Raw genomic sequence first — 17,077 nt, forward strand, 5'->3', positions numbered from 1 at the left:
TCTATTGAATGTTTATCTTGACTTACTGTCTCATTTAATATATATTTCTTATTTTTGTCCCATATATCTTTGTCATCTCTATATTTATATAATAATTCACTTATTCTTTTACACCTCCCAGGGTCTTTTAATAGTTTAATTAGTAGACTGTTTTGATATATTGTATTATCAATACGGCATAGGTATCCATATATATATATATATATATATATATATATATATATATATATATATATATATATATATATATAGCTTCCCATGGTAAGTGGGGAGAGTTATTTAGATATTTAAATCTGTTCAAAATATTGGATTTTTATATTCGACTCAGGTTAGGTAGGGCTAATCTTCCTTAGTCCTTAGGTCTGCATATATAGTATTTCTTTAGATGGTGGATTTTGTTGTCCCAAATAAAGCTCAGTATTTTCCTTTCAGTGTTATTAATCACTGTTAATTGTATCGAGCTCATTTTATAGTTCAATTAGCTATACATGTAGTTTTAGCTACCTGTATGCGGTCCATGAAGTTTATTTTCGTATGCAGCCAAGTTTCTATTTGTGCTTCAATCTTGATTAATAACTCATTGTAATTTTTGTGAGTAGAGTTCATTCCATATGTAATTCCTAGTGCTTTTACTTGTTTCTTAATCAGGTTGTGGAAGCCCTGGGTAGCTGCCCTTTCAGTTGCCTATTAGTAAAATCTCTGATTAATAGCTGAACCATAGGCTTTCCCAAATGTTGTGATTTCGTGTTGTAAATGTTTAAAGTTTCCGTCATGATTGAAAGCTGTGTCGCATGGATTGACTAAGCACAGACTCTTGCGCCTGTATATAGGGAATGTGACGTCACAGACTGTTCTCTTCTGATTGGACGACTGACTGCGTGTTGTGACTGTAATTTGTAACGCGTGATGGATTGGTGAATGAACTCAATCCGTTTCGATCCTCCCTTCCCATATAAATAACCGCTGTTCACCACATTACCGTCACAAAATGTGGACCGACGTAGAATCCTCTACTCTCGTATCGTCAATACTGTTCTGTGCGGACTTACCCATGTATGTCAGATCATCGTGGACCATTGTCAGGATGACGGATTAAGCGTTTGGAAAAGAAGAATTTATGTGGAGAGACAAGGCTGTTTAAAGAGGGATCTGATTTACGGACCAGAAGTCGAAACAAAGTTTGAGGAAAAGAAGAAGACCTATGCGATGCTCTCTATGATAACGGCATGATGTTAACATAAACCCAAAAGCCCTTTCCAGGGCCACTCATATGCCCCGAAAAGAAATTACTTTCTTGCCTCCCAAATTGTTTTTTTTTTTTTAAAAGTGTTTGTCTCTTGTCTGTGTTATCTCTGTATACCATCTCTTTGCTCAGTACTGTGACGTCACCTCCCTCTAGTTGCAAGATTGTTACCAATCTCCCCTACCGTGACGTCAGACGCTATACCAACTCCTTGTCCGTAACCAGACCCAATAGTCCCATGTTCAATTCCCCTTGAGGCTATAGTGCCGGGACATGTTTTCAGGCTATAGTGCCCCGGGGGGTCTGTAATGCTAATTCCCATTGAGGCTATAAATCTTGAGGCTATAGTGCCCCAGGGGGCCTGTAATGTATTTTTCCTTTGAGGCTATAGTGCCCCACTTCACTACTCTCATCAGTGTGGAAATATATGACCTGTGTCCTGGGCAAAACAGCTGTCATTTGTTACCACGCAGCCTAACCAAGATAAGTGATAACTAATCCCACAATGGCCTCCGTATCACCGGTTAATAAACCGTACACAATGTACCATTTTTGGTCCCAAGGGTGTCATCAGTGCGAGTATGTCGATGTGTGGGGTTGTTTGAATGGGACACAGCTACTACCTCAATAGAAGCAATATACGTCACGATTAACCGCATGTGTATATCATATGTATATTGTCTGCAAAAAGATGCGAGATTAGCACGACCTTTACCTTAAGAGAGTCATTCTCCTTCTTCTCGTGGTTATCTTTGACGACGTCCAGGTCACATGCTTGTAGACATGGCATAGAACCCAACCCCCTGTTATTTTAGCTGGGATGATCCCTGTTTAAAACTAGTGGTGCAGAGATCTCGCACGCTGACATTGTCTTTATTGAGCGAGGCCACTGGAGTGGCATCTACAAGACCCGCACATAAAGCAGAAAAGATATATATATTGGTGTCGGTACCACCTGCACTCAGTTGCTACTGTGAGCGGCTCCTGAGGCGGTTTTACCCATAATCTTTTATACTTCTGGTGACCTTTGCAACCTTTGAAACCATGTTCACATAGGCAGGACCCACTAACCGCTTCCGACACGGTTATTACCACATGAAGCACCAAGCATTTCCAGAGATATCTGCACATGTCCGCTTGTGTCTAAATTAGTACATACTACGATCCTAATTGTGTTTTGTTCGTTCGTATAATACTTGTTTATACTATATAACGACAACCAGAGGATTTAACTCGTATGACCCATACTTCCACCAATCCGGTGTGCGTTTATAAAGACTAATTATAATGATGAAAGTCGGTTGAAAACAATGTTGCGCACTGGCCTTGTCCATTGAGATGACGAATAAGCTAGATCGCGATTCCATGCCGGTGAGCTATTGGATCCAGCACTGTCGACCTACAGACGGTTCGTCTAGAAAAAAACTGGGTGTGACCATATTCATAATGCCAGTGGACATTGTCAGACGTTTGCTAAAAGAAGAGTCGCTACCTGGCATTCCTAAAACCCTTGACCGGTATTTCACTATATTCGAGTTGGCGGTAACCTGCAGCAATCGCTTCACCGACTACCTCTCCAAATGAGCTAGCTGTATCCACCGACAACATCGGAAACATTAGGGCCTCCGACGTGAACTCTTGCTGTTGACCGGCCCGGATATCGTTACGGCGCCAGTTAACCTGGCCGTTTACCATGCCGCAGTCACAACAGGTCGTTTGATAGAACACAGACCGATGAGGCTGCCACACGGGCCCTTTGAAATGTGGACGACAACATTCAACCCGCAAATGTTGGAGCAAATCATATATTGACCATCAAAATGCGCACGCATGAAAGGTACTCAGACGATAGAGCCTTTTCAGTAAAAAGATACATATACGGCAAGGACGGGAAGGCAAAGAGTATGGCAACAACAAGAATGTGGCTCTAAAAGACCTCAGTCCCACTAATGAACGGTTGGGACTTCGATGTGGCTAAGGCTGGTGACATCATGACCGGTGGCAGCAAACATAGTAATAGGTTTGCCGTCCCTACGAAGTACCACGACACAGCAAAGAAGGAAAGGTAACCAGATCAAAGACGGAACGGGTTTCTGATACTGATGATAGCATGACTGATGTCTTCAGTATGGGCCAAACTAAAGTTACGGTCATGGCAGACTCGTAATCATACAGTGACCATTCTACTAATAACCACGATTACCTGGGTGCACTGATGTTGGCAATATATTACAGCGAGTAAAATCGTCTGTTTAACAAATCATGATGAGATCAAGGACGAGGCAAACAATGACTATGGTGATGTTAATGACAAAGACAAAGACATGGGGGTCTAAAGTGTAGCCATGTCTGGCGATGCAATGTGGGGACATTTATACATTAAAGGGAACATTATGTGGGTATAAGAGAGCATCTTGGTCCAAGCGTCGCTGCCAACAAGCCATACGTTAGCAAGGTTGGTATTTAAGGTTCATTGTGCATTATATCCACCCCTCTGATTAAGAAAGCTAATACAGCGGTGAACATGCGAGAACCAACGGATCATCATGATACCGCTAAAAAGGTTTATACCGATGATGGAAAGCACAAGGCGGACGAAGGGGGGTGGGGTGGGTGGAGCAACCGGGGATATATCCAAGCAGTTCGGGCCCGTAACCCGGGACGAACAACACTTTTTAATTTTATGAAAGAAATTTTTTGTTTGAACAAGAACTAGGTGTTTCTTACCCCAGGGCCCGTGAACGCTCTCAACGGCCTGGGGATGCATCCCACCACCATTTATATATACTACTGTTAGATTTGCCAGTTTGTCCTTGTTTTATGCCTATTGATTTCATTGAGAATTGCACGGAGGTACTAACAAGTGTCGAATACAGAAAAGGTCTGCTATTGTTTGTCACAAAATGTACTTTTTCTGACCTTTTCTCATGCTGCAGATATATCCGCAAAACATTGGCACAGCGTAATGTACCGGTACTGTCATCGATTCTAACCACTGGCACAGCGTAATGTACGGGTACTGTCATCGATTCTAACCATTGGCACAGCGTAATGTACCGGTACTGTCATCGATTCTAACCATTGGCACAGCGTAATGTACCGGTACTGTCATCGATTCTAAGCATTGGCACAGCGTAATGTACCGGTACTGTCATCGATTCTAACCATTGGCACAGCGTAATGTACCGGTACTGTCATCGATTCTAACCACTGGCACAGCGTAATGTACCGGTACTGTCATCGATTCTAACTATTGGCAGAGCGTAATGTACCGGTACTGTCTTCGATTCTTTAGAAATCAACAATATTCACCTCAATAAGGTCATTACAAGCAGAAAGACTCACGCAGTGTCACTGAAGGTGAAAAAAGACATCCTTAGTCGATATAGATATATATTTAAACCAAATGTTCATTTCAGTGGCCTCAATACAGAACATACTATGTTGGCATTATGATGCAATGTTTTAAACAAGAAATGGAGTTAAAATACCATCAGCATTAGAGCTCTCACGTCGATCAAAACGGTATCTTCATCAACATATGAAGAATGCTATGTTTTATAAATACACTTGTAATCATATGTTTTTATCCCATCATGTTTTTATTACTTGCTCCCTATTGCCCTTATTGTTGTATAAATGTACATTGCTTTGCATATGTGAATCCTTCCTCGTTTGCTTTAGCAATCTGCTAGATTTATTGTGTTTCTTTTGTCATAGTTTGCATCGATATCCAAATACAGGTTATGAAATTGCTTTACCATCTTTTTAATTGCATTCTGACCGATTTGACTGTAACGCATATATTGTGTTTTGAAATGGTCTATTCTTTTAACATGCACATTTTTTCACAAACACCTCAAACAATATTTCATTTGAAACAGTGTTTTCAAAAAAGGAAGTCCATAAAGAAAGTAATATTCAACATAACAAAATGTATGAGCGAAAAACAAGATATATTTAGTTGACAAAAGGAATTGGGGTGTAGTTACTAATAGTTAACATTATTACACACTTTGATATAAATCTTTGTTAGCTAATTACACTGTGTTAATAATTTTGATTATCCTAGTATTATATAACAATTTGACGTTAATAGTTTGTTTTTGCTTTCAAATTACTGCAAAACCATCCAATGATACTGAAGGTTTAACATCAATTGAAACCGTATTTGCAAAATATGCTTTTTGATTTTATACTTCTATTTTGGCGTTCCTCTAAACAAGTGCTGCATTATTATCCAAACAATGTATGCAAATGCTTTACTTTACATCAACATATTTTATACAATCTATACTAGTCTTTTTTAGTCAATTAAGACGCTTATGATAATGATGTATTTTTCTACTAACAGTATCTAGCAAAATCGCACTTGTTCTTATATAAAATCTTGAATACCTTTAAACAACTTTAGCTGGATCGGATTGCTTGCAATGTCTTAAGTACGCAGAAGCCCACGACTGCGAGACGGTTACAAGATGCGAGGCAGACGAGGTAAGATATTTAGAGGATAAGTCTGCTATCTTGTTTTATCTATCTGTTTATTCCAAATGCGCAGACTTGTCTCGGTTGTTATATCGTCGCAAATGTATTCTTATCGGCAAAGCGTTAGATGCAAAATTTATGACAGCATTAGCACAGATATATGACAGAAAATATAAAAACATCATACACTTATCTCTAGTTAAACACCTCATGCAGTTTATCTCTAGTTAAAGACACCATACAGTTTATCTTCAGCTAAACACACCATACAGTTTATCTCTAGTTAAACACATCATACAGTTTATCTCAGCATATCTCTAGTTAAAGACACCATACAGTTTATCTCTGGTTAAAGAACCATACAGTTTATCTCTAAACACATCATACGGTTTATCTCTAGTTAAAGACACCATACAGATTATCTCTAGCTAAACACATCATACAGTTTATCTCTAGTTAAAGAAACCCTGCAGCTTATCTCTAGGTAACCACATCATACAGTTTATTTCTAGTTAAAGACACCATACAGATAATCTCTTGTTAAACACACCATACAGTTTATCTCTAGTTGAACACATCATACGGTTTATCTCTAGTTAAAAACACCATACAAATTATCTCTAGCTAAATACATCATACAGTATATCTCTAGTTAAAGACACCATACAGCTTATATCTAGTTGAAGACACCATACAGTTTATCTCTGGCTAAAGACACCATACAGTTTATCTCTAGCTAAACACATCGTACAGTTTAACTCTAGTTAAAGACAACATACAGCTTATTTCCAGTTAAACCCATCATACAGTTTATTTCTAGTTAAAGACACCATACAGATTATCTCTACCTAAACACATCAAACAGTTTATCTCAGTTAAAGATACCATACAGCTTATCTAAAGTTAAACACATCATACGGTTTATTTCTAGTTAAGACACCTTACAGACAATCTCCAGCTAAACACATCATACAGTTTATCTCTAGTTCAAGACACCATACAGGTTTTTCTAGTTAAAGGCGCCATACAGATTATCTCTAGCTAAAAACACCATACAGTTTATCTCTACCTAAGCACATCATACAGTTTACCTCTAGTTAAAGGCACCATGCAGCTTATCTTCAGCTAAACACATTACACAGTTTATTTCTAGTTAAAGACACAATACAGTTTATCTCTAGATAAACACACAATACAGTTTATCTCTAGTTGAACACATCATACGGTTTATCTCTAGCTAAAGACACCATACAGATTATCTCTAGCTAAATACATCATACAGTATATGTCTAGTTAAAGACACCATACAGCTTATATCTAGGTAAAGACACCATACAGTTTATCTCTGGCTAAAGACACCATACAGTTTATCTCTAGCTAAACACATCATACAGTTTAACTCTAGTTAAAGACAACATACAGCTTATCTCCAGTTAAACACGTCAAACAGTTCATTTCTAGTTAAAGACACCATACAGTTTATCTCTAGTTAAACACATCATACGGTTTATTCTAGTTAAAGACAACATACAGATTTTCTCTACCTAAACACATCAAACAGTTTATCTCGAGTTAAAGACACCATACAGCTTATCTCCAGTTAAACACATCATACAGTTTATTTGTAGTTAAAGACACCTTACAGATAATCTCCAGCTAATCTCATCATACAGTTTATCTCTAGTTATAGTCACCATACAGCTTTTCTAGCTAAAGACACCATACAGCTTAACTTCAGTTAAACACCTTATACAGATTATTTCTAGTTAAATACACAATACAGTTTATCTCTAGTTAAACACACAATACAGCTTATCTTTAGTTAAACACATCATACGGTTTGTCTCTAGTTAAAGACACCATACAGATTATCTCTAGCTAAACACATCATACAGTTTATCTCTAGTTAAAGACACCATACAGCTTACATCCAGTTACACAGATCATACAGAATATTTCTAGTTAAATACATCATACAGATTATCTCTTGTTAAACACACCAGACAGTTAATCTCTACTTAAACACATCATACGGTTTATCTCTAGTTAAAAACACCATACCTATAACTAAACACATCATACATTTTTTCTCTAGGTAAAGACACCATACAGCTTATATCTAGGTAAAGACTCCATGCAGTTTATCTCTAGTTAAAGACACCATACAGTTTATCTCAGTTTAGCTAAAGACACCATATAGTTTGTCTCTAGTTCAGGACACCATACAGCTTATCTCTAGTTAAAGACACCATACAATTTATCTCTAGTTAAAGACACCACATAGTTTGTCTCTATCTCAAGACACCATATAGTTTAGCTCTAGTTAAAGAGACCATGCAGTTTATCTCTAGTTAAAGACACCTTACAGTTTATCTCTAGTTAAGGACACCATACATTTGGTCGCTAGATAAACGCATAATAGCTATCTCTGGTTAACCATATAATGCAGCTATTTGTAGTTAAGCACATTTTATATTTACCATTTGTTACACACATCGTACAGTTATCTCTAACTAAACACATCATACAGTTATCCCTCTTTAAGGACATCATACATTTATCTATAGTTAAATAAGTTACAGTTAGCCCAAAGTTACACACGACATACACTGATATCTAGTTAAACTTGTCAATTTCTTTCTAGCAAAACACATTATGCAGTTATCTCTAGTTAAACGGATCATATAGTTAGACAAAATTTGATGGAACAATCACTGCATCACCTGAAAATATAATTGTTTATTGTACTACATCTCAAGCTGAATCATTACGTCACAATGGTGTCAAAGAGTTTGTGTCTGCTAATCTGCAGTATATTCTATCGTTCAATAAATCAAGAGGCATTTATGTCATATTTGCATATGTGCTAGAGTAAATTTAAATCCAGTCTCAACCAGGGTAAAGACAATTTAATTTGGGATATATGTGACCTATATAAATCTCTTATGCGCTTTTTTGTCAGGCGTTGACCATCACTGAAAGTATGGGCTGAACGTCGCTACTCTTTAAGGAGATTACTTAAACAAATGCAATTTGCAAACGATTAAGTACAAAAGAACAAGAAGAACAAAAAGAGCAAAACAATTTTAGATGAATAGGATTTAACAGTTATGGTTCATTAAATGAAAATGTTCATATATAATGACTAACTCCTATATTTCTTTAATGCTCACCAAAAAAGGCAAAATTGTTCAGCTCGCTTCAGATATATTATTCGAAAGGATGTCTGACGTAAAACCTTCACCATAAAATTTTATTTTATAATTTCCATTGCATATATAATACAGTTTTCAATTCAAATTGGATGAATTATTGTGCCTGACTTAGTGTCATATAAAACCGAAGAAACAAAAAGCAAATACAAAAACAGTTTGGCATGTTTTATTATAGTCATTTGCGGGAACTAGATATTTTCTTCAATTCGGATTGAAAGATAAGTACGAAATCGATATGTAACAAGGAGATACGCAAACCAACGGGGAGGTATTTACAGTATGTCTAGCAGTGATAAGACAATGCAATATTGTAATGTAGACTGCTCTTTTAGCAGTTCTCTGTATTATTTCAGGAATGTTTTACAGAGCAGTATATTACCGTAGAAGGACATATCTTCTTCGACCTCGGATGCAAATCAAAGCAGGTGCGTTCATTTAATAATTATGTTTTAATTTTTACTAATTCTTTGTAACCAGCATTTAGATTATGTGAAGCTAAAATCTATGAGTTGTTTGTCCACAGCACCACGAAGAAACTATTTAAATATTCAGTTCCTACATGATTTAACAATATTTGCTATTAACGGTCTGAATCCATTTCTTGAAATTCGTTGTCAGTTTCATAACCATTTCGAATTATACGACTTAGTCTTATTTGTGTACAGATTTCATGAAATCATGAAGCTTGCGAATCGAATGCATATAATCCAAGAGCCGCGTTCGATTTGCTACGGCGGTTAGTGCAATACAAATGATTTCCAATCTTTATGATACGTGAATCCTGCAAAATATGAAGTTCAGTACTTAATGGATGGCATATCAGTGATATAAAACAGGAATACAGTACATTTCAATAGGACTAATTTGCCTTTCCGACACATAGTTTCCAACATCGTTAATTCTTGTGTATTTTAAATATGAAAACCATTCATGTTCAGCATACGTACACCATCCAATAAGGCAATTCATTACCCTGAAAAGATTCCAAATCCCTTTCGCTAAAATGTTTACTCTCTTTTTACTTTTGTTTCTGTGAAGTGAATGCCATTTGAAAGAAAGTGATAGCTTTCCAACGCCACTTTGCTTTGTTACATTCACATATAAGTATTATCAGTTATGTTAAAGATAGCTGACGGCCTGTTTGATCCGAAGGGTTACCATCATTTCAATTGGTTGTATTGGGCATAATGTTATATCTTGATGTTATAAATAGAGACAGTACGGTGCACAGAGTAATTGTTACTGCTACCATTTTGGTATATTCCCGTGTGTTTCTACGTTTTGTGAGAAATTAATTGTAAGGAACTATTCAACCAAATTCCACGAAATTGCAATACTGACTTAGAAATACAGTCTTTGAAATAAAGATTTCGTTATGAACTATCAACAGTTCATCAAGTACATGCATCACTGAAATTTAAGCTCATTTAAGACATAGTACACGCAAACATAAGATTCTGTAATTGTGACCATTTAAATATTACTCTTTTCTTTACACATTAATAAATCAAACAGATAAAGAAAGATTCAAACAAGACTAATCAATTTAGAAGTTTCAAGTAGTAACAATGTGGAAGTTACATACCCTTCTCACAGCAATCTTTTTTCAATACATATGTGGAAGTTACAAACCCTTTTCATAGCAATCCTTTTTCAATACATATGTGGAAGTTACATACCCTTTTCGTAGCAATCCTTTTTCAATACATATGTGGAAGTTACATACCCTTTTCATAGCAATCCTTTTTCAATAAATATGTGGAAGTTACAAACCCTTTTCATAGCAATCCTTTTTCAATACATATGTGGAAGTTACATACCCTTTTCATAGCAATCCTTTTTCAATACATATGTGGAAGTTACATACCTTTTCATAGCAATCCTTTTTCAATAAATATGTGGAAGTTACATACCCTTTTCATAGCAGTCCTTTTTCAATACATATGTGGAAGTTACATACCCTTTTTATAGCAATCCTTTTTTAATAAATATGTGGAAGTTACATACCCTTTTCATAGCAATCCTTTTTCAATACATATGTGGAAGTTACAAACCCTTTTCATAGCAATCCTTTTTCAATAAATATGTGGAAGTTACATACCCTTTTCATAGCAGTCCTTTTTCAATACATATGTGGAAGTTACAAAACCTTTTCATAGCAATCCTTTTTCAATAGATATGTGGAAGTTACATACCCTTTTCATAGCAATCCTTTTTCAATACATATGTGGAAGTTACATACCCTTTTCATAGCAATCCTTTTTCAATAGATATGTGGAAGTTACAAACCCTTTTCATAGCAATCCTTTTTCAATAAATATGTGGAAGTTACATACCCTTTTCATAGCAATCCTTTTTCAATAGATATGTGGAAGTTACATACCCTTTTCATAGTAATCCTTTTTCAATACATATATGGAAGTTACATACCCTTCTCATAGCAATCCTTTTTCAATAAATATGTGGATCCACTTATATATGTTTAAGCACAGTTTGAAGAGAAGACTAAATTGGGAACAATTCTATATATTAAAACATGGAATCATGAATTACTTTACATGAAAAAGATATCACCAATGCAATCAAATATTACTTATATTTTCAGTGGAACTCTAACGTATTTTTTAAATTTTAGATTTGTGATGCCATAAATAAAGTCGGTAAAAGGTCACTAGATCAGCCACAAAGAAGACAGTCGGACGGACGTATAACACTTTGTGAAGAGTGCTGTACTGGAGAGTCTTGTAACCGCAAAGGATGTGACTCGTACAGTAAGTTTTCTAACAAGAACAGAACACAAAACGTCAAAGGACACAAAAGGTCCCACATTAACGTTGAACATAATACAAGTCAATACAGATTCTTAAATTAATTGTGAAAGTCAGTCTCTTCTGCTACATCTCTAAGCGCTAAGTAACTTAGTCGCATGATCAGCCATAGGAATATATATCTGGCTATCCATTCGTCCAGAATCAAACACAAAATTTGTTATTTGTGCTACGTTTCACTGTCGGACTCTTGTTAAACATACCTATCCGACCTCACCCATGTGTACACACCAACGAGATACTTACGCTCTTCTTCTGACAATCGTATACTCATTATTCCCACTATGGAAACAAATTCATATGGATAGCGTTCTTTTGCATACCAGGGCTAAGCAACGTGGAATGAATTGCCCAATGAACTTATATATTTGAATTGAAAATAAAATGAATATCAATTCAAGACATTCATCATCGTCCAGTAGGTATATTCCGCTTACGTTTGTCTCTTGCTCTACTTTTTGTCTCTATAGTGCCCTCTTTCTACGTCTATCTCTGTTTATTTCTTCTTCTGTCGAGGTCTGTTTTGGTGTTATCATCGTAGTTAACTGATAATCCATCGTGTAATCTAGGCATTCATCATAGTCTTCCAGGTACATTTCTATCTGTTCATCTGTCTAGCCATTCATCATAGTCTTCCAGGCACATTTCTATCTGTTCATATGTCTAGGCATTGGTCATAGTTTTCCATTTATATTTTCTATATGTTCATATGTCTACGCATTCATCATATTCTTTCAGGTACATTTCTATCTGTTCATCTGTCTAGGCATTCATCATAGTCTTCCAAGTACATTTCTATCTGTTCATCTGTCTAGGCATTCGTCATAGTTTTCCAGTTACATTTCTATATGTTCATCTGTCTAGGCATTCATCATATTCCTCCAGGTACATTTCTATCTGTTCATCTGTCTAGGCATTCGTCATAGTTTTCCAGTTACATTTCTATATGTTCATCTGTCTAGGCATTCATCATATTCTTCCAGGTACATTTCTATCTGTTCATCTGTCTAGGCATTCATCATAGTCTTCCAGGTACATTTCTATATGTTCATCTGTCTAGGTATTCATCATAGTCTTCCAGGTACATTAGTATCTGTTCATCTGTCTAGGCATTCATCATATTCTTCCAGGTACATTACTATATGTTCATCTGTGTAGGCATTCATCATAATCTTCCAGGTACATTTCTATTTGTTCATCTGTCTAGGCATTCGTCATAGTCTTCCAGGTACATTTCTGTCTGTTCATGTCAACCTGATTGTGCTGATTGTACTGTTCCAGTTGTTTTTGTTACTGTTGCGGTTGTAATTGTCGCTTTGTTGCACTGTTTTTATCCTTGTTCCTTTTTATTTGCCTAGCTATCTGTTTCTGCTTCCCTTTTTGTGTGTTTTCCTTCTTAATAATTTGCTGTGTTTGTTTCATTGTTTCTTCTCCTATTCTTTGTTTCTCTTGGGTTTCGTCTCCTTTTTGTTTTTGTATTCCTGTTACTTGTTTCAGTAATTTCTTTTGTTGTTGTTCCTGGACTTACTTTAGCTCTAGTTGGTGTTGTTGTTTTCCTTGTTGGTGTTTTGAGGTTTGATTTTGTTTTCTTTAGGTTTTTTTTTTGTTTCGCTCCATCTCTTGTTTCTGATTTTCTTGTTGATGTCGTTGTTGTTGTTCCTCTTGCCTGAAACCTGGGAAAACTTCCAGCGAAGCAGTGTAAGTTTGTTTATTTTTCTTTCTGCCTGTGTGGGTCTCCTCTGGATTTTGGGGGCCTTTATGTAGAATGTGCACTCTCTCTCCACATCTGTTACACTTTCTGTGGTGTGTGCATCCATGCATCCATATACCATGCTTTTGTCGAAAATCCATGTAGATAGAAACCCCTTTAAATTCCTCTAAGTTTTGTCTTTTCAATTTCAAGTATTCTAATTCCGTTTTATATTAAAAATCCTGGGGCGGTCGGCAATTTTGATTTTTCCACCTTTACGTCACATTTATTTTCCAACAGGTCGACAGTGTCTTCTAAAGGTATCTCCATGGGAATGTCGGATAAGTGGAGTTCTCCTGCATGATTCTTGATTGTTTTAGGAGTGGTACCGGCCTTTTGCTACTACTGTTTCTCCTGAAATGTTTAATTCTCATACGACATTACCGGCAGGTTCCCTCTGGGTCTTATCCTTTCCTGTTTATAGCGTATATTTGTTGTAAGATTTCTGGGTTTCTGATTTTCAAGGCTGTTATTACAGTTGATGTAGCAGGTACTCTTTCTCTTGGTATATTCCTCATGTCCAATTATTGGGTAATCTCCTGAGAATAAAATTCAAGTAATGACCCTTCTTCTGTCTCAATTCTCTTTGTCTTAAAATCATTTCCAAGTTTCTTATTGCATTGTGGGCAGCCGCCATATTTTCTTGCTTTCCTTGCTCGTGAGTAGAATTCACCTTTTATATTTACTTTTTCTGTAAAGTTTTATATCTTCTTTGTACATTTTGTATACTTTTGTATTATATTCCATCGATTCCTTAATTCTCTCTTAAAATAAAGTTAATGTCCGCTCTTACGAACAGCCTTGGTTGCAAATTGCTCTCTCGGAGCCTTTCCTCTGGTGCACTTCTTTGCTGTTTGCTTTGTACGTGTCATTGCCGATGATAAAACATACTTTTCTTCTCAGAAAGGAGTATCAGATTCAAAAAATTGAGATAAACAATTTATTAACATTTTTTATTATGTATAATGTATTATTTTTATTATATTACATCATGATATATTATAGAAGATTGTTCAATAATCCATCAGAACTCAAATTATAAAATAAACATTATGATCTGTATAATACGTACATATATATACACACATAAGTAATCTATGAATAATTAATCACAATGTATCGAGAAAACAATTCGTAATACCTCTCCCTTTTAAATTAATTAGTAAACTTATTATTATGATATAGTTTATAACTTTCACTATTTTAAGTTATTCTATAACTTAGAACAATATAAAACTATTCTTAAATTATTGTAAAAAGGGAGGTAATTCAAATGACAATCCCTAACATAGTTAAAAGAAAAATAACACATTATATTAGAAGAAAAAAAAACAGAAGAAAACAAATTAATGAATGTCGTATAGAGTTTTCTAATTTAGACATTTTGGATATGTCATTTTAAGACGTTGAATCCATTGGGTTACCTTTAACTGACGTTCCATTTCAGAATTACACTATTTTAAGACTTTTTAATTTGGAAGATCAGTATTCAGTAGAATTTGATAAACATCTGTAGATGGCAAAAGTTAGAGCCGACTACGTACTCGAATTGAGTGTTTTTATTAAAGTGCAACCAAAACTATCTCTACATTTCAATATGACTTAGAATTAACGTGTATGTATTTATACAATGACCTATTTGTTGTCTGAAAACAAAGAGATTTGCCAAAAGTGAACCCTTACTTTTCATGATTAACAGGTTATTCGAAATATCATTAGTACAATAAGATTCGTTTACGATACAATATATGCATGTCATTAGTACTCCAAAGGTAGAGTGTTATTATCAAAATTATAACCAGCATGGAAAAATATATAGGAATACTATGGTATTAAAAACATACAGAAGTCAGTCGAAGCATCCTCAGTCTTGTCTGTCGCAATCAGTTTTTTTTAAAGAAACAAACAACTTTTTCTTTGAAAAGGGCGAGCTTATCACGCAATAAGATCATGTAGAGAAACATTACGTCTCATTGTGGATATGAAGTTAAAGGAACCAAATTCAATAAAATTCCATGAACTAGCAACATTGTTTGATTTTGTTTTCACCTTGAATGTGGAAAAAAAATCAATCTCCTACATAAACTTGTACTGGCTGGATTGAAGAGGCTAAGGTTGCTCATGTTGGTACGTTAGTGATATTGAAAGTATAATATTGACTCAGAAGACGGTTTTCTAAATTACGCTAAAACCCACACAAATAGCAAGGATCGGTAACATTTTAGGCACATTTTCTTTACCATTATATCTCATTCAGATGCCATCAGGGAATGTTATAGCCTTATATACGATAGATTTGGAAATTATATTGAATTTTATATGTTTATTACAGAATTCATTTTTAAATTGGCTTTTGTATTTATTTTATTTGTCTGTATGTTCTAATCGTAGTATTTCCTTTGTGCTTAGATGCTTACAGTAATGCTAAAAATGTGAACTTTCATCATCATCCTTTGTATGTTTTGTTTCTTCCTCTTGGCAATGATTTGTTTTAAATATTACTTAATGCGTAATAAGACAATCGCATTTACGACTTTTATTTAGTGTATGATAAGCATACACCTACTACCTAAGTCGAATCTCAGTGAAGAAATGTGCTCCATGTATGTTAGAGTTGCACAAGCGTCAAGCTGCATGGCGCGTAGAGGGAAAGCCTTACGTCCAAGAGACAGCGGATGTCTGATAGTGCATAACAAATTTATGAATGTGCCAAAATGAATGTTACAAAATATTGCTTGTGCACCAAAATCCACCTATTTCAGTACAAAAATCACTGACAGTAGCAGCTGCAAACAGCTATTCTGCATCACAGACAAATCATTGGCGAGGAAAATATCTACACCAATTTCAACCTCATCCTCCCCAGAGAGTCTACCAGATCATTTTGTTAATTTCTTCCGTAACAAAGTGAATATTATCACAGATCGACTTGACAGCATTTTATTAGATTGCTTGGATGCTATACTGCCAGCTCTGACTGACGCCATAAATACTTCTGTTTCTGCTGGTTTTTACAATCACATTTTAAAACTATTTTAAGGCCCCTTTTAAGAAAGCCACTTATGAATCCTAGCAACTTAAAAAACTATCGGCCTGTGTCAGATCTCTCTTTCATGTAAATAAAATCTTAGAAAAAGTAGTTCTGTCCCAAATGGCATTTCACTTTAATTTACTTTATCTTTACAGCAATTACCATTCGGCTGATCGCCCCTGTCACAGCACTGAAACTGCCATCCTAAAAATTGTTAATGACCTTTGTCCATTTGGATAATGGTAAAGTTTCAGTTCTCACACTCTTTAACCTATCCACAGCCGTTGATACATCGAACGTGATATCTTACATGCCATCTGCAGCATGTTTTTGGCATTCACAGTACAGCTTTATCATAGTTCAAGTAATGCCTAACTGACAGAAGTTATCTCAGTAAATGGTATCATTCCGGCCCATGTAACCTTTGTTACTGTGACCCACAGGTTTCTGTTCTAGGACCAAATCTCTTCATTCTGTACACATAGCCCCTATCAAGTATTATAAATCACCATTACGTGTCTCATC

At 35.6% G+C, this 17,077-nt stretch overlaps 1 protein-coding gene across 2 annotated transcripts in view; it reads left to right on the plus strand.

Moving 5' to 3' along the window:
• Positions 1 to 17,077, plus strand: part of LOC149780067 (uncharacterized) — a 74,249-nt gene that overhangs the window by 28,016 nt on the left and 29,156 nt on the right. For both annotated transcript variants that reach the window (XM_089936309.1, XM_089936310.1), the window contains 3 exons: positions 5,658 to 5,737; positions 9,297 to 9,368; positions 11,579 to 11,714. In XM_089936309.1, coding sequence (XP_089792435.1) covers positions 5,658 to 5,737; positions 9,297 to 9,368; positions 11,579 to 11,714 — 288 coding nt within the window. The remainder of the gene's footprint in view (positions 1 to 5,657; positions 5,738 to 9,296; positions 9,369 to 11,578; positions 11,715 to 17,077) is intronic.

Source organism: Sinohyriopsis cumingii, chromosome 16 (assembly GCF_028554795.1).
Source record: "Sinohyriopsis cumingii isolate HCF-2022 chromosome 16, ASM2855479v2, whole genome shotgun sequence".
Taxonomy (NCBI): Eukaryota; Metazoa; Mollusca; class Bivalvia; order Unionida; family Unionidae; genus Sinohyriopsis; species Sinohyriopsis cumingii.